General features: G+C 37.3%; 1 protein-coding gene across 2 annotated transcripts in view; it reads right to left on the reverse strand.

Moving 5' to 3' along the window:
• EEA1 (early endosome antigen 1) overlaps positions 1-18,185 on the reverse strand; it is a 75,370-nt gene that overhangs the window by 19,300 nt on the left and 37,885 nt on the right. For both annotated transcript variants that reach the window (XM_086610918.1, XM_086610917.1), the window contains 9 exons: positions 13,089-13,427; positions 8,670-8,819; positions 7,525-7,644; positions 7,091-7,294; positions 6,298-6,498; positions 4,741-4,854; positions 3,388-3,543; positions 1,314-1,453; positions 373-703 (listed from right to left, as the gene is read on the reverse strand). In XM_086610918.1, coding sequence (XP_086467044.1) covers positions 373-703; positions 1,314-1,453; positions 3,388-3,543; positions 4,741-4,854; positions 6,298-6,498; positions 7,091-7,294; positions 7,525-7,644; positions 8,670-8,819; positions 13,089-13,427 — 1,755 coding nt within the window. The remainder of the gene's footprint in view (positions 1-372; positions 704-1,313; positions 1,454-3,387; positions 3,544-4,740; positions 4,855-6,297; positions 6,499-7,090; positions 7,295-7,524; positions 7,645-8,669; positions 8,820-13,088; positions 13,428-18,185) is intronic.

Below are 18,185 nucleotides of genomic sequence, written 5' to 3' on the forward strand. Positions count from 1 at the left end.
ACTTTAGCAAAGGGTTTAAAACTGTGTTTTGTAATAAGGCTGATGTATTTTTTTAAAAAGGGGACATTTCCCATCGAATTGTTTCACTACTTTTCTCCAGCTCATTTCCTTCACCATATTAAAGCCATGCAGCAAGGAAAAAGGGATCCTGTTGTGTGATAAGACTGATGTTTAGCAGCACAAACATCCAGACAAAAAATTTTAAGGTAGGACACATGTATGAACAACTAGAAATCACAATTTGTTTTTCCTTAAGGCAATTAATTTCCATGCATTGTCATTGTATGTACACTGATTTCAGACAGAAAGCAAAGTCATTTCATCAGACTGTAAATACACCAAACTTAATGCGCAATGAAAGAAACTACTAACCATTTCTGCCACTGCTGCTTTTCCTTTTTGTATTTCTTTTTCTAATTCCTCCTTTCTTTTTTTGAAGGATTCAGAACTTTTTGAGAGCTTGTCTTTGGTAGCTGTAAGGTCCTTTAATAGCGTATCCTTCTCTAATTTCACTTGTTGCAGCTCTGATGTTACTGCTTGCATTTTACAGTCTAATTCCTTGAGTTGTTTACTTGTATCTTGATTTGATTTCTCAAGGTTTTGTTTGAGGCCAGCCTTTTCCTCCTCCTGCTTTGAAATTTGCTGTTTCGCTTGTTCGAGGGCCTCAGACTTCTTCTGTAAATCCAATTTAGCACTAGACATCCTGCAAATAGAAAGAGAAAAATAAAGTGTGTTGTTTGGGTTTTTTTTTAAATTCTTCTTCAAAGGTTCTTTTATATCATTAAATGTTTTTATTATTTAATATATTAACTGTAGAACTGCTTAAAAGTATAACTTCTTCATCTAGAACACAGGTTTTTTGTCTCTCCAATGAAGACATACCAGCCACTCTAAACACTACTTTGAGATGGATTTTTCTTCCTCAAATATTATGAACAGGAACTACCCCTTTGCTGCTTATGCATAAATTGCAAAGTAGTCTTTGAAAGTTACAGAGCTGTGGATATTTAAAGGTGGACCTCAGTACATCAAACTGTTTAGCTGACAAGAAGCACAGTGAATAAACTGAAGTGTATTGAATCACAGTAGTCAGTGATCCACATGAGACAACATGGCGGATGGAGTCTGCATGGCATGCAGAGTGAAAGAAAACAGGTGGGATATAACTCAGTTCTCAGAGCAGAGGGAACACACTGCTTTTATCTATGATTTTAAGAAATCACAGGAGAGAAGAACAAAATTTCAACTCCAGTCCAAACCACTCTAGTTTTACGTCTGACTTTGAAAAGTACTATAAAACAGGAAACGCATACGCTTCTCTTGCTGCTTCAAGTTGTTTACTTAGTTCTGCTGTTCGGAGGTCTAAATCTGTAGATTGCTGTCGCTGCTGCTGTAGCTCCTGAAGAGCTTGTTCTTTGCTTGCTTTAACATCAAGAATGTCAGCTTCAAGTTTCTGAGACAGAAAAATAAAAAGTTAGAGCCATTAGAACACAACCAACAAAGCAATAAAAAGTAGAAGTCATCTAGTCTGTGAGTACCATTTACTGCATAAAGTCTTTACTGTAGAAAGCAGTCACAGTTCTCGCACTCCATCTACCTATTTAATTAGTTTGCTATTTATCTTTCATCATTTAGTTCCTGCAAACCTCTTGCTCCTCCAGAAGTAAACTGTTTTGGTGAAGCATTCTGAAATTGTCTTTAAATTAAATGTCAAGCAGACATTTTACTGCAAAGTAATAGACAAAATGCATAAGACTTTAAAGAGCCTATCCAAAAAAAGGTCATACATAGTGCCCAGCTTTGGGGCCGGGTTCTCAGCCACCATCGAGTAGTTTCAGCAGTTTCAAATGACTGCTGAATTACATATCCCAAGAACTCTGCCATTCTTTACAACAAAACCAAAGACATTAACTACAGCTGTAAAGAAATCCTAGCTTGCCTGGAAGAGGTTTCTCTTAGTTTGTTTTAAGAAGGTACTTGTTCATTTACATGGAGTATAAAGAACACAGGAGTCTCCAGCAAATGGGCACTGCTTAGACTCCTCATCACACTGGCTGTTTTACAGGCACTTCCGCTTTCATGCAGTAGCCATAAAACAAAATGGCCAAGTTTCTCCAAGAAAATTCCTGAGGGCTTTTTGTTTTCTTTTTTTTTTTTCTTTTTTTTTAAATATCATGCATTCAACTGGAATAAACCAAAGAATGGTGATGACACCAAGATTTTACACAGAGTTGCATTCCTGTTGACAACATCAACAGCTCTGCTCAGTTTCACACTTCAACTACCAGGAACCTCATAAAATCTTGTGCAAGCAAGCACTGTATTCCTCCCAAGCATTTGTCTCTGTTGGTTACTTGTGAAACTTTAGCTTTCACAGCTAAAGGATAAAAAATAAAAACAGAAATAAAACCAGGCAGAAAAAAACAGCATGCAAAAGCAGAGAGAGATGGAAGTACAAAATAGTTTCACTAGTAATGCACTGCTTTATTTTTTAATTCCATTCAATTTAAAATTTAATACGGGGAAAACAACCTCCCTTCTCTTCTATAGAGCACATAAGCTAGGGAAAACACTCCACTTGGTCTTGAGCATAAAGACCACTAATCTTCCTCAAAACAGACAAACAATACTGCAAAACCAATTCTGCATTGCTCCTGAGACACCTGCATCACATGGTTTTATGTATCACGAATTTTGACCACCAAGAATGCTTACCAAATACTGAACAAAGGTTAAAGCCCAAATTTAAAAGCTCTTGAGCATTAGCACTAATTCATATCCTTAAATAAAAATATTAGTATCTCAAAATACCGGAAGATTCTGCAAACCTTCTGCCAGAATTATGTGTGCTTCAAGACAAAAACTGATTCCAGAAATGGAATGCAAACCTTAAGATCAAGTTAGAGGAAAAACATTGATAAAAAAATCTTGATAAAATGCCTCTGTAGAAGCCTGCTGAAAGGCTTTAGTAACAAGTTCAATCAGACATTTAGCATTAACTTGGGCTAACCAAAGTAACACATATTCCCTGCTACTACTTGTAAAGTGTGCAAGGCTGAACTTGAAGACTCTAATTTTAGGAAGTATTCATATTCCCTCTAATAACACTTTCCAGGAAGCACAGAGGTTAGCAGAAGCACAGGTACAGGAAAATGACAGTATAGTGTCAATGTTCTAAGCCTATCTTCTTAATGTCATATGTTAGCATGGAAGAAGATGAGAACAGGATTAAAGGGTGGATCAGGAAACACTAGTGAAAAAAGAAAACCTACAAAAGTGGTATTGATACAATCTTTCTCCCATAATTGGAGCACAGCTTTTATCACATACTACCAAACAGTGGAGAAATCAGTTTCTGTAAGCTCAGATACTGTGTTCAATACAAACCTTAAGCTGTCCCTCTAGCTCTTCAGTTTTCTGTTCTAAATAAAGACGTTTCTCTTTGTGCTCTTTAAGATTGGCTTCCAGCTGAGCACAGTATTCCTGCTTGTCATTCAGCTTAGCTGTAACCTGATCCAACTGAACGCTGACCTTATTTAACTCCTGAGGTAAAATGAAAATATGAGGGTTTTTAGTTTTTAAATAACTTCCAAAAATGACTAATGTCACATATGCTTTAAATGATCTAATGTGTTCAAATTAAAAAGGAAAATAAGGTTTCTTTTTTTTTCTGAGCTGCAGGAAATTGAGAGGGGAAAAACAAACACGTGCACAAATTCTGTTAAACTGATGAAATTTCTTTTAAAGCCTCAATACTCCTCTTAAACTTTGGTCTGTGGGCTAAATCTTAACAAAGGTGTTTTTAAGTTATAAATTGAAGAGGAATTGTAGGTAATAAATGCACTAGATCCTGCAATTAGTACAAAAGTAACTAGAAAGTAACGCTGCAAAACCTTACAGAAAATTTTTGCTGTCTTCATGAAATCTCCAGCGTCACCAAAGAGGAGAGCCAGTACTGTGGAAACAGTCAGTTGTCTGCATACCAGAGATGATTTCAAACCATTTGGTTCAACATAAAACAACATAATTTCCTCAAGAGACGTGAATACATTCACCTAGTAACCACTATGATGACAGTTACATCAAAACTCATTGCTCTCCAACCAAGCTGATTTATTTCATTATTAATTATTTAATAGTTGCAAAAACAGGTCTTCTGTTTATAGGAATTAATTACATTCCCACTCTAAAAAATGGTGCTATGTTAGCACCTGCTGGATGTTTCGACGAAGACCACTGCAGCACTGATTCTAACAATGCTATTATTTGATTCAGCAGCCAGTGGAATGCTTCGCTAGAGTTAACACACATTAAAACATGCAATTTTAACAATAGTCTTTTGGGGTTTTTTGTGTCAGTTGACACACAGAAAATTATTTCTGAATACAGGCATCTGTATATATTATCTGCAATAATACTTAAGAGTTTTCACTTGTACTCAGTGTATTCTACAATCTTTTATTCATAACAAACAGGTGAGAATTTAATTATACTCCAATAGGACAGCTTGGATTCTGAATCATAATCCTACAGCAAGGAGTGGATTCCTCAGTAAATTCTTTACACTGCAAAATATATCTGGTCTAGATTACAGCAAAAAGAACTGAATACATATCACATGGTTAAAATATCCTTAACGATGATTTTGAAATGTATATTCACATGCTTGTTCAGTATGTAAACAGACTATTCTTAAGTGTTTAAGTAGTTTTTTAGGTGACAAAGAAACTTGCTTATAACCTGTTGCTTATCTTGCAGTGCATGCTGAGCAGTGTCCAGATGATTCTGAAGATCCGCTCTTTGAGCAGCTTTTGATGCTTCTGCTGAAAGTAGCAATTCAGTCTTTGCTTTTACCTGAAAGACAAGTTGTATTTCACTAAAACATCTATTTTACTATAGCTGACATTCTTTTTTATATTCCTCAGTAAGTTTAATAGTACAATCACTAGTTTTCATGTGCTAGTGTAAAAAAACCAAAAGCAAACAAAAAAAAGAAACCCAAATAAATTTCAAGGTTTAGAAAAATATCAGGAATTTGAGCCACGGTTACTTCTTACCTTGAGCTAAAAGACAGGCAAAAAAAGGCAAAATAAAACAACCACCAGTCCCACTCATCTTCTATTCTAGGAAAATATTTTTACTTAGTAACAAGGAATAATTGGATAGACTTACTGCATTCACACCCATGCATACCTTGACAACCTCAGACTACATGCCCATTTAAGGGCCTCCAAAGTTTTTAAAAGCAAAAAGAATAAGAAACAACAAAAATATGCCTCTACATGCATACTATCTTTTTCTGCTCCTGTCTGTCTGATAGGGAGCAACCTCCCTTCCTTCCAAAACACCCAGCAAACAAAATTTAGAAGGTGGGTACGAATGGTGTTGGTGCAGAGAAGGAACATTCAGGGTCACCTGCTATTGTGGTTTACTGTTTTTCTCCCTAATAGAAATGCTACTTCTCAGAAGACTGTAAGAAAGCTTACATTGCCTTAAAAAGCAGTTCCAACAGTCCATAGAGTTTTTTTTCAGTTCTAGCTCTAGTGTCTAGGTGAAAAAACAGCTCAGATAGCGTAGCGAAGCCCAGTAAAAACATCACAAAGGTATATCAGAAGTTCCTAGACCTGTTTGGAAACTGAGTAACACTAATTCAAAAGACACTACAGTGTAATAATCCAACAACAGTACTAACTGCTCCAAGTGTACCAATGAAAGAACTTCCGATCAAACGTTATTTATTCTTCGGGACAGCTGAACGTAATTAGCAGCTTTTACCTTAAGCAGTATTTAATAGCAGCAGAGTCTACCTTCAGTCCATACTGGGGAATTTCCTTGTTTAGTAAATTAAACTGAAAAAAAGGTGGCATGCAGCTTTTTGTTTTGTTTTTGATAAAAGTCACCAGCACAAGAAATTTCTAGGCAACAAGAAGATCTTAGTGACTTGACAGACTTTCACTCTGGTGCAGAGAACCTAGGACTGGTAAGAGCAGGGTTTTGGAAGGCTAATCATTACAAATACAACAAGAGATGCTTGAGGACCACTTTTCCCAACTCAATTAAGAACTTTAGTGGTTTTTTAATTAAAAACCAACAAAAAACATATAGACAAAACCAAAAAGCAACACTTGCCATCTATTGCTATTCTGAATCCACTTACATTTTCCTCAATTTTATCTGCATTATTCTACTGTTAGCAGAATATGCAATTTTTCCCAAATTGCTTTGTACATTCTCTGGAGAGAATATAGAAATCACAAGCAGGATTTATCATCATTAGACAGAACAGAGTTCCATTACCTGTACATCAAGTTGTGATACTTTCTCTTTACTTTCATTTAGCTGGCTGGTTAGTTCAGTGATGTTTGCTTCCAGGGAAAGAACACGGTCTTGAGCAGCTCTTAGATGTGCCTTTTGCTCCTGCACTTGTTCATGCAAATTCTCTTGGGCCTGTTTATGACTTTCTGATTGATTCTTCAGCTTCTCTGTCAGCTGAGTTACCTGCAGTGAAAAAAAAAAGAGATAAGTAAAAGAGAAGGCTGGAACAGCATGTCCAAGGAAGTCATAAATCTTCTGAATTTTAGCGTATCTTATCATGGCTTTGGAGACTCAACACTATCACATTTCTTCTGAACTATGACAGTACAGCTGTATTATACACCATACCAGAGTTTAAATAAGTTACCAGTTGAAAATGGAAGCAAAAGGGAATCGTCAATTTGGCCTTACTGTAAGAAAACCAAAATACTATGGAGACAACAGATGCAGGCTAAACTGAATTTTGGTGTTGAAAGCAGGAATTAAAACTCTTTTTTAAAATAAGAGAAACAAATACGTATATGTATCCAAAAATTATTTGTAAGCACGTATTACTAACATATACACATAGGAAACATCTAGGAATTCCTTCACCTATGCTGATAGCAAAGAACTCACCAAAACACAAGTCCTGTGAAATTTACAGTGAGATCTTTAAAGTACCACAGAAATAGCAAACTACAGAAAAGGTTAACGTCATATCTGATAAGCAGAAAAAAAGGAAACGAGTCAATAATGAGAATGAGAGAAAAGAAACAAGTGTCTGAGTTCTTACCTGTATTTGCAATGCATGGTTTTTCTCTTGCAGCTGGTTAAGAACTGCAGTTTCTCCTTCACCAGCTTGAATTTTTGCATATAAGTCCTCTCTTTCCTTTTCTAGCAGAGAGATGTTTTCTTTGCTTTTTTGAAGTAAAGCCTCAAGATTTTGAATTTTTTGGTCCTTATCTCCAATTTGTCGTAGTACTTGCTCCAAATCATTCTAGAAAATCGCATAACACCTTCCTTAATTATAGGGACCTTAGAAGTTATTCCTAATGCATAAAATGTTGGATAAATTTATTAAACACTCTCTGTATATTCTGTTCCACATTTATAAGTTAATTTATGGAAACTAGTATAAGTCATGCAAGTTGTTTTTACAGAGAAAATATATTTAAACTAAAGAAATCCTGAAATACACTTTCACATGAGGATACATAACTATATTACCTGGGCTTCTCGTAGTTTTGCTGTAGTATTTTGCTGAAGTGTCTGCTGTTCCTGGTGCTGCTGTTTTGCCTTATCTAATTGATGTTGCAGTTCTGTGGAATTTGTTGCTTTTTCCTTTAGCTGAAAAAAAACCCACAAAAAACAACCAACCAAACAAAAAACCAGACTGAGGAGTGAACAAGCACTATTCAGTATGCCAATAGTGCTCCATGTTCATTTTAATGCTAAAAGATTTTACTCTGAACATGAATATTTGAAAATGTATAAAAATAAAAGTGTGTGACGCTAGTTAAAGAATCAAAATCTAACCAAAGCATTCGTTACTATTAATAGGTGAGATTCTGTATCGCAAGTGAGAATGATAAAACAACTATGAGACATATATATATTTTAGCTCTCAAAAATCTAAAACATAAGAGATTTTTAGTATGTTTTTCCCAGCAGTTGTTAAGATGTGACATGACTGACAACATAGATAAGATACCTGTAAACCAACATTATTATCACTATTATTAGCAGTTTTAGTAGCAACTTCGGTTTAGCAATCTCTCCACTTCTCTACCGGTCAAGGACTTGCAAATTAGCTACAGAAAAGCTTTAAAAGCTTTGACAACATACCACTCAGATATCTGGCCAATCCCCATACAGGCAGCAGAAAATCAGCAACATATACAAGATGCTCATTAAAACAAATAAAAAATAATGAAATATGTGATTTCTGCCCATCCGCCCTACACAATTATTAACTATCAATGACCTGCTGTGCCATGTTCACTTTTTCTTCATGTAGGGCTTTATCTCACAAAAACATCTACACACAAAAGCCTACCCACATGAGCTTAGGTGCACCTAAGTCTTTTTTTCGTAAGGTCCTTAGACAAAGCTCCTAAGTGCAAAAGCACATCTTTTGTTCATCTGTAAAGCACCATGAACGTACATGCATCCAGTGAGCATTTAGCCTTACAAAACCTGTCATGCAAGTGGCTTTTTGGCAGATTTTGACAATTCTACCATAAGACTTTAACAGTATTAGTCAAATGACATTCCCATAAGGACAAACTTTAGACACTGCAACACCACCACAAGTGGATATACAGGCTACTATCAGAACCAGAGCAAACTAGAGTCTGTATAAAAGTCCCTACCTGCTCTTCAGCACGAGAAAGTTTTAATTGCAGATCGGCCACCTGCTGCTCTTTGTCCATCAGTTTCTCACTAGACAGTTGCCTCTGCTCCTTGAGCCGCCCGTGTGCTTCCCCCAGCTGACGTTCTGTTTCTAGAAGCTTACTGTGCAACTGTAAAAAAAAATAAATAAAAAGTCATCCATTTTTTTAGTCATTCTTCAGTCAATGGTGCTGTATTTTAGACTCACTTCGTGCAGTGTTTCCCCTAGGTTTTAATAACTCAGAGTAAAACAACTACATGAGCTCCGGAAGTCATGCATGTACATCATACACCTCAGAAACACAAATCATGTTAAAGAACAGCATCAACTGCACAAGCATCAACGAATACTCAAAAAAGTAGGTGGGAGGGACCCAGAAATATCCTCATTTATCTATAAAAGCCCTTCAATATGAGTTACAGAGATTTAACAGAAACACAAAGAGGGCAATTCTTCAAAGACAGAAGGACTATTACGTAAAATAGTGAAGCTTAGAGCAATCTCATCTTACTCAGCACACACCCTCCCTCCTGTAGATTCAGCAGCTGAAGCACCGTGCCTTTGCCTGCTCCACGGGCTTCCACAATACATTGTTATGCATTGCTAGACTAGCGAAAGCGTATTTTTAGCTTGAACTGGCTACATCAATGGCATTCATTCTCTGCGGAGAAGAGATGCGTGAACCTTCAATGTAGGGTACACAATGGTCTTGGTGGCTTATAGTCCAGCACCTCCCAGCAGCAGAGAGTAAGTAGGGGGATGTGCTCTTCCAGCTGGACATAAGCCTGCCTTATAATTTTTTCAGTCATCAAAAGCAGTACTGCACCATCTTCAAAGTGCAAGGATGGCCTTTTACTATTCACTGTTATAAAAAGCGTTCTCCATAAAAATCAGCTGTACTTCTATTTGAAACTGCCACTAACTGCCTTGGGTCACCTCCTGCCTACTTCTACATGAACACATTCACAGATAACACAAATGAACTTTCAACTCAATGCAAAAACAGAGAATGTATCAGGACTTGCAGCACAGCAAGAGCTTTCTAGAGGTATCAGGATAGACAAAGCTTGCTTTCCTATGAATTTATGTCCAAGACCCTTGAACAATTCTCTTTTTACCTCCAGGTCCTCCCTTTGATATCTCTAAACCTTTTTCATACTTTCCTCAAATCCCTACTAATATCTAGACAAAAGGCAGCATGACCTTGTTGCTCACTGCAAGCCATCACTTGTAGACCAGGCTGGCTGCCTTGCAGGACGGAAAAAGAAACGGTGCTTTTAGTAACATTAAATCTTCCTCCCAGGCATGGAAGGGGTGAGGCATGAACATAAGTCTCTCTCCCTTACCTGGTTCCCTGTTTCCACAAAAATTTAACACTGAAGAAGCTAACACTGAAGACCTTTGGACCATCTGTCAAAATGTGACTGAAGCTATCAAACAACACAAAAGTTGCAGGAGATGGGCATAGACAAATGTGTGTCTGCCTTATTTTCTTAGGAAACTAGGCTAAATTATTTGTTTATATGTCCACAACCACAAAAACTGTGAATGAAAAGCTGTTCGGCCTGTGACTGAGATGCTGATTGATAACTGAGACTTCACAGTTAAGAGAGAGGTAGGAAAAGACAGAGGACAGGGCAAGGAAAGACCAATAATCAAGAACTTTTGTCGTCTTCTGCAGGAACCACTAAATTATTACTTCCTCACCAAAAATATGAACAAGAGCTCAGGAAAAAAAAAAATAACGAAGAAAGAGTGCAACGAGAAAACTACAGAATTCATGATTATGCTGATACTGGAAAATGTAGAATCAGCAAGCAATGTTTTGCAAAAGTCACTTTTATTACAGGCACAGCCAAGTATTTTTGAAGGATTTTAGTACTGACTTTAAATAAACAGAACCATAAAATCCAGGATTAACCTATGTCACAGAATAAAAAATTATAGGTTTAGCTACAAAAATAATAATATTTAGACTTTCAAAGATACATCCAAGTAGATTGAAGTTTTCTCAACGACAACAGTATTTATTAGCAATTAACGTTTCTTCAAGACTGAAGGACCTCATATTTTCTTGTCTTACCCTCTTCCTATTGCTGTGCTGGAACCAATATTATCACTAAAGCTTCCTTCCATTGTGAAGATCACTTCCTTCACATCACCCAAATTCTAAAACATCTAAACTTAATCAGGTCTGCATGTGTTTAAATGAATTTGAAGAAGATGGCAAGGATTCTCTGAAATTGACTAAACACCTATACGTATACCTTCATAAGCAGCATTCATTGTGTCAACATAAGCTACTGGACTACCTGCATAAAAAGATAATTCCATTGAAGTATTAAGTGGACAAACACGAGAAATTTAGTCTTTTCAGGACAACAGTAACTGAACTCTTGTTTGGAGGGAGAGAGAGGAAGAGAAGATTTTGCTTGGCTTCAATTTCATTTTATACCATGTGTGAAAGGCTTTTTGCCCTCTGCTATTGTTTTACAACACAATTCCAAAACACATCCTGAGATCCAGCAGCTTGTTCATGTTTCCTTGCTTAGACTGTTTTCCTTCCCAATGGTAACACCAGAGAATATGCAATGCCTCCATTTCCTTTCATAGGAATTCATTCAGCAATGCATTATACACCTTCCTCCCCCTTCATTTTCCCATCCTGAATCCTTCCTGAAAACGCCCTCTCAGGTGGACGCCAGATTTCAGCTCAACCTCTTGGCTGTGCTTCTGAAGCTTGCAAACGTGTTGCCTAGGCAGACTGAGGTAGTTTTACCAAATGAGGATTCCTAAGCAGATAAATAACATAATTATCTTCCCTCCCTCTGACAGAAGACTGATGGGAGAAGGAAAGTCATTCTGGGGATGGAATACATACATACATGAAGTTTTGCCAAGGCACAGTTCTTCCAAGACAAACTATACACGCACAGCTTGCAACTTAATCTCTTTCAGACTTGACAAAGGGTTGAAAATTGAGAAACACTCACTTTAAAATGATAAAGCTTTAGTGAGAGATTAAAATGAAATACATCAAAAAATGTGATAAAAAACAGATTATTTTTTCCATCTTAAGACTGGACACCACTCCTGACACACAAATATTTCTTCAGTCTAACACATTACTCCCCAAGACACTAGATAGAACAGAGTTCAACCAGCCTCAAGTATCAGTATGCTCAATGTTACACCAAAGTCCTGCTTCCACAACTCATTGGACTCAGCAGAACAACATGTAAATGGTGGGGGGAACATATGCTCTGGGTGTTCTCAGCAACATAAAGAGAAGGTGTTTGTGAAGAGATTACAAAGGAAGCAATATTAAGACTCCATATTATCCCTGCTTTTCACACTAAGTATTCCCTACTGTACTTACTATTCAATTTTAAAGCAAATCAAGCACAGTTCAGTTCTAATGTAAAACAAAGATTCACTTTTCTCAACCTTTCTGTAGAACAGTAAAATCACTAGTAGGAGTGAAACTACTTCTGATACTCTTACCTGAATTTGTTTTTCTCATAACCCGGATTCATTTTAGCTTCAACTACCTTACTGAACCAGAATAAATAATCTTGCTAACTTCTTAGAATTTGTCTATTACCATATTTGTCACGGAAACTCGATGTTCTTGGTTGCTCTCTAACTTGACAATATTTCCCTTCTTTCAGGGAATGAATCAACAACAAAAAAAGAGGAAAGGAAAAATGCAGGATGAAGGAAGAGCTCATTTAACTCTTTAAGAGAAAAAGAGTAGTCAAAAAAACCTGTCTCAGGTTAGCTAAAGCCTTTTTTATTCATGTACAAAAAACCCTCAAGTCAGAATATGAGAAATAAGCTACAAAGTTTATGCTTGTTCAACCTTGATCTTCAAAACTGAAAGTATAAAGACAGCTCTAGACAAGAGTTCCAGACTAAACAGAATTAGTAAGACATTTACTTATCAGAAAAGAGGGAATTACACTACAGATAGACAGATATTAGACTGACATTCCCAGAAATAAAAATATGTAAAAGTCATTGTAACTGTAGATCTTGTTGAGTTTGATTGCAACACAGGGGCTACAACTAGGTTCACTTGCTCCTGACAAGAGTTTGGACCTACTGAAAAGGTTCAGATGTAACTATATACAAATATCAAAAAGTTTCTGCACTATTATCACAGGCTCTTCTTTTTGCCTGTTCTCCCTAAGGGGAAGATGTGATTGTATTTCATTCTCTGCAGTGTTAGGAGGAATGCTTTATATTTATTCAAATACAAGTACTGATTAACCACTCCCCTTCAATAAGGAAATGCAAATGCATGTGCGTACAAGATGCGCATGCACAGTTTAAAATCCTGATGGGATGGTTTAAGGAAATGCCAATAGGATCATCTAGGAGGTTTAAGGAACCTTACCTGACTGAGCTCGCTTTGGAGTTGCAGGCCATGCTGCTCTTTTTCCTCCCTCTGCTGCTGGAGCTGTTTACATTCTGCCTTGAGATGCTGGTACTTTGTCTCTACTTCGGACAACTCTTCTTTAAGTTTCTGGCTTGCTTCCCCCTTCTCACCTAGCTCTGTCTGTAATCTCTGTATCGCGGCTTCAGAAGCAGACAGCTTTGCCTGAAGCTGTTGGCAGTCCAGGTCCTTCTGGTGAAAGCTTGCCTGGATGTTCTTCTTACTCACAGATACTTCATTGTGTTTTTCTTCTAGTTGGGTGTAGTCCTGTTCTTTCTTCAGCAGCTTCTCAGTCAGACTCTATGAAGAGAGTTACACAGCAATTCAAGTGTAATTCTGCTCTACAGCTGTTCAATGCATTATTCAAATTTCTTCTCAAGCACTGATGCTGAATGGTGAAGAACTTGCTCGAAAACATTATTAAAGGAAATATTGACCTCTATTTTGTATTACACAAATGAATTCTGGAGCCCATACAGCACACAGTTTCAACTGGAAACACTGTTTTTCATATTCTCACATAAATACACTTTCCCTTACTGAGAACACACACAAACTCTATTTCTGTACCCTGAAGACTAATTTGCTTTCCCCGAACATTCAAATTCCAGGTTATTACAATTGCATTTCCTTGGGGAAAAGTTGAAATAGTAATTCGAATTATTAGCATACAGAAAAAGTTTTCAAGTATCGTTGTGCTTCACATAATTCCCTAAGCAACAACATTTGAGGTTTAATTCCTGTCTAATCCTGGGCAATCATCATGCTAGTCATTTTTAGAAGAACCCTAATTTTGCCCTGTCACTATACTTACAGCATGACCCGCTATCCAAATTATGAAGAGAACCTGTGAAAACTAATAAAATTTGTGATGTTGATAAACCACAGAATGAAACACTCATGATTCAACCTTCATTTTAGAAGATAATGTTCTTACATTTTAATTCATACCATCTAATTTCCTTGCTTACAAATCAGCTCAAAGAGGATGGTTGCTTTGAGTTTGAAAACACTAAAAATTGGGATTCCCTAAAGGAAAGACACGAACATCTCTGAGCATCAGATTTTTCTTACCACATTAACAACAGTAAATGTTACAGGGTCTAAGGTCATATTATCAAATTTACACACTGAGACAAACACTGAAAAATGAATTATTTACAGATAATTTTCAGCTATTACATAATGCTTTTTATTAAATTTCATGAACTAATCAAAACTATATTCAGATAGAAATTAAATATCTTAATGAACAACATGTAATTCCAGAAAGTTTGGGGTTTCCCCCAGCCTTCCCTGAGGCACTAACTAGAATTTCAGAGAGCTCCAAGCAGGACAAAACAGCCATGAGAACCATTTTGATTTTCCAGTGGCACTTTTTGAAGCACAGAAATACAGTTACAGGGAGGCCCTGGTCATTGTCCAAGCCAGGTAATTCATTCCATCTTCTTGACAGGTACCAACAGGTTCCATTTATTGTAGCATCTTAGTGATATCTATCTCAGTGGAGCATTACCATGCACACCTTTTAAATGCTTGCATTCTTCCCGCAGTTTCAGTGACTACTGTATTCTCTAGTGACCTCTTCAACTAAAACATAGAAAAATAAAGAACACTTCTAGCATGTCAGCCTGAAAAAATGCCAACATTGAGGTCAGTCTTATGTATCAAAACTTTAGACAGTTCTGCAACTTTGGAATAACACTGTTCCAAAGATAAGATAGGTAGTGCTGCAATTCTAGCTATGCTGGGCATCTTAAAAGCTCACTTCTGCAGAGTATCCAGGGATGACATCTGTTTTTCCAGAAGAAAAAGCTGTAAAATTATTCAAATAAGTTGAACAATTTTGTTCTTTACAGATTTTAAAAATTATGACTATATTGGTCATTATATACCATATATAGACACTTCTATCTTACAATCATGATAAAATAAACAGAAAAATATATAAAAAAAAAGAGGTTAGAAAAGACGCAAGCTTTCAAATCACAACTCTAGCAGTCCAACAAGCCAGGGGAGAACAAATGAAATTAATGCCTTATGTCTCCACTTAAAAAAAAATATACTTTATAAGCATATGACTTAGCCAAAAATTCTGGCTCAAGACTAAAGTTCGGCTATTGAATTCTAGCCCTGAAGTAGTATATTTTGAAATGTTTCTTGAAAAATAAAATAATTTGTTGCTGTTACAGGTATGTAAAAGGTTTTATATAGGCACATATAAAATGCAGGAATAGAGCACATAAAGAACATACTGAGGTAAGGTGTCATTTTTATCTTCCTGAAGCCAGTGGCAAGGCTCCCACTGCTTTTAGAAAAGGTTTCACCCTCAGAAAAAGTTGTGATTCCCTTTTCATTAAGGAGGAAGGGCCAGGCAGGATCATTAACATTCACAGTGAAACGTGTTCCTGAAATACCAACGCACTACAGCACCTTTTTCATCATAGTTTGGCAAGTTAGAACTGAAGTATTAATATTACTACTGCTTCATAACTAGATCCACATGTCACATGTAGAACAGCTATGGCCTACTTTGTGAAGAGTTAGCGCAGGGCACTAACTTAAATTTTCAAGTTGCCAGGGGGGAAGGAAAAAAGAAAGAGAAACAGTTAACATTGTCTTGAAGCAGACTGAGACTCTGGGAAGCTTTCAGGAATGCTATGTGAAACAAAAAAGAAGCAAAGTCTCTTCACCATCACCTCACGAGCTATCCAAAGGACAGTCAAGAGCAGCAGCTACACATGGTTGGAGATGCTGCTCCACATTCTGTGCTACTCTTCTCTCTTCCCCCTCTGAAGAGCAATACGACAATGAACAGCAGTGTTTAAAGCCACTGCCCCTGACAGTTGAACACCTTCTGCAGTCATGAATGGCCGGACAGAGCCACAAACAGCTGCTGCTGCTTTTACAAGAGAAGAGCTGAGTTTGCCCAACAGTCTGGTACCTCCATGTGTGACTGAAGCCCACAAGGAGACTCGAGGCCACAGCTGCCAACCTATAGTCTTTCAGGTTTCATCAGTGGACCAAGCAGTGTTTCCTACCTGGATGCACGTCCCAGTTGCATCCTAGATATATAAAGGGATATGTGGGCACACACGAGCCACCTCTCTTCCCCAAGCCTTGATTTCAACAGAAAAAAAAAAAAAGAGGGGACGACAGTATGCTGCTACAGCACTCAACAAAGAGCCTTGAGCCTTTGAAGCTCACAAGAAACAAGGGGCAACAGCACACTGATCCCTTCTTTGATAACTGCTCCTTGGAAAAATACAAATAATACATGTTAGTAGTGACAGTGGCCAGGCAGTATAGAACAAACTCTGTGGTCACTGATCAAATTTCAGAATAGTTACATCAGCAGAAGGTTGCAAACTAAGCATTTTTCCCTGTAGATAATACACCACAATTTTCTGAAAAGAAAACAAACAAAAAGCCCTCATGCAATGGGTTTAGAATTACAGCAAGTCTTATGCTGTTTTTTCATACACTAGGTCTCTTCTGGGCTACAGGCCATTACTGGCCTCTGCAAGGCAAGCCAAGGCCTATAATTACAGTGCTTTATAAATGAAGGAAAGGCAGTTCCTGCTGGTCTCAGAGAACTGATCTTATCTACTTGTCATCTGCTCTTCTCAGTATAGCTCCTGAAAACATAAGAAACAGCTTGCTTGCTTGAGGTTGTACATGAGCTTGAAAAACTATGCGTCAATGCACAGAAACATCTTCCCACATTGATGCAATATATTCTACCCTGCATTAATGACTCCTCCCTTCTCCCTAAGTTTCTTCAAGAATGGCAAACTGTTCGAAGCAGGAGCAATTTCTGTTATTTGGGAAGCTAGGTTCACCTTCTCCGGTTCTAAGTCCAAGTCCTCCAGGGACAAAATTCCTTGGCTAGCATACCATGTTTATGGATATCGCCATTCAAAAAGCTGCATAAAGAGGTGGCTTCAAACTGCTTTAAGTCACTAAAACTGTAGGAGGAAAAGTAGCTCACTTCTACTTCCTTTTTTCCTATCCCTCAGGTGGTGTTCGGCATTAACCTGACATAGCAGAGGACTCTCTCTTAAAGTACGGTTATCTTATGCATCAATTTGTTTCACTACATGTTGTTAATGGAATAGCAATATATTCAGGCAAGGGCTCTATACTGTATAGCAATGATTTTGCCAAAACCTTGTTTCAATGTTGCTGGTCTGCGGAAAAGAACAGCATGCCAATTCTCACCATCTCAGTTCTGCCTCTGATTTAATAAGCCAAACCAAGAGTCATCCTACTAAAGGCAAGTTTAATTTACTGAATTTTAATTGCACCTTCTTATACTCTTTGCAACCGCTGCTTCAACATTAGATTACACTAAATACACATAGTTTGGTCCCTGTCCATTCCTGCTGCCCAAGACTGACAAGGTTTCTGGTAAATACACATACATAACATGTACAGTTCATATACGGTGTTATATATACACACAACCAAAAGCAGCATGCATCTTTCTCCTTGTCTCCTTTCCTCCCTTACCTCCATTTATTACCCCACAACACATGCTTTCTTAATGCAAACACAAAATGCAGCAAGCTCAAAGGGCTTTGATAAAAGCTCTCGAGGAATACTTATGAGAAGCTCCTGGAGTTTATTTTCTATCATTCACGACTCTGATAAATGGTCAGAAAATACAACAGCAGCACAATCTAAAAGCTAAGAAACTGAAAAACCAATGAAGAGAGCTCAAAATGTCTTCTGAATTACAATTTTTAGGCAAATATTGTAATATTTCAAAGGGTACTGCTTTTTCTTTTAATAGGTCAGATGGCAATACTGCTTAATAATAGGTAGGTAAGCATAAACTGCAGCAATTGGAAAGCTGCAATAACAACAGCCCTCAGGATTTTGGTTGTAACACACTGATCATTAAAAGATAGTGTTTGCTTGTACATTACAACATCCCTCGTGTTAAACAAAATGGCAAAGGAATTCTCAACTTCTATAACACCAAGAAGTGTTTTGTTACAGTCTTCAGTGCTTCCCAAGCCAATGTGTGATGTGTTTCCATTTTAATGTGAACCG

Source organism: Tauraco erythrolophus, chromosome 4, assembly GCF_009769465.1.
Source record: "Tauraco erythrolophus isolate bTauEry1 chromosome 4, bTauEry1.pri, whole genome shotgun sequence".
NCBI lineage: Eukaryota > Metazoa > Chordata > Aves > Musophagiformes > Musophagidae > Tauraco > Tauraco erythrolophus.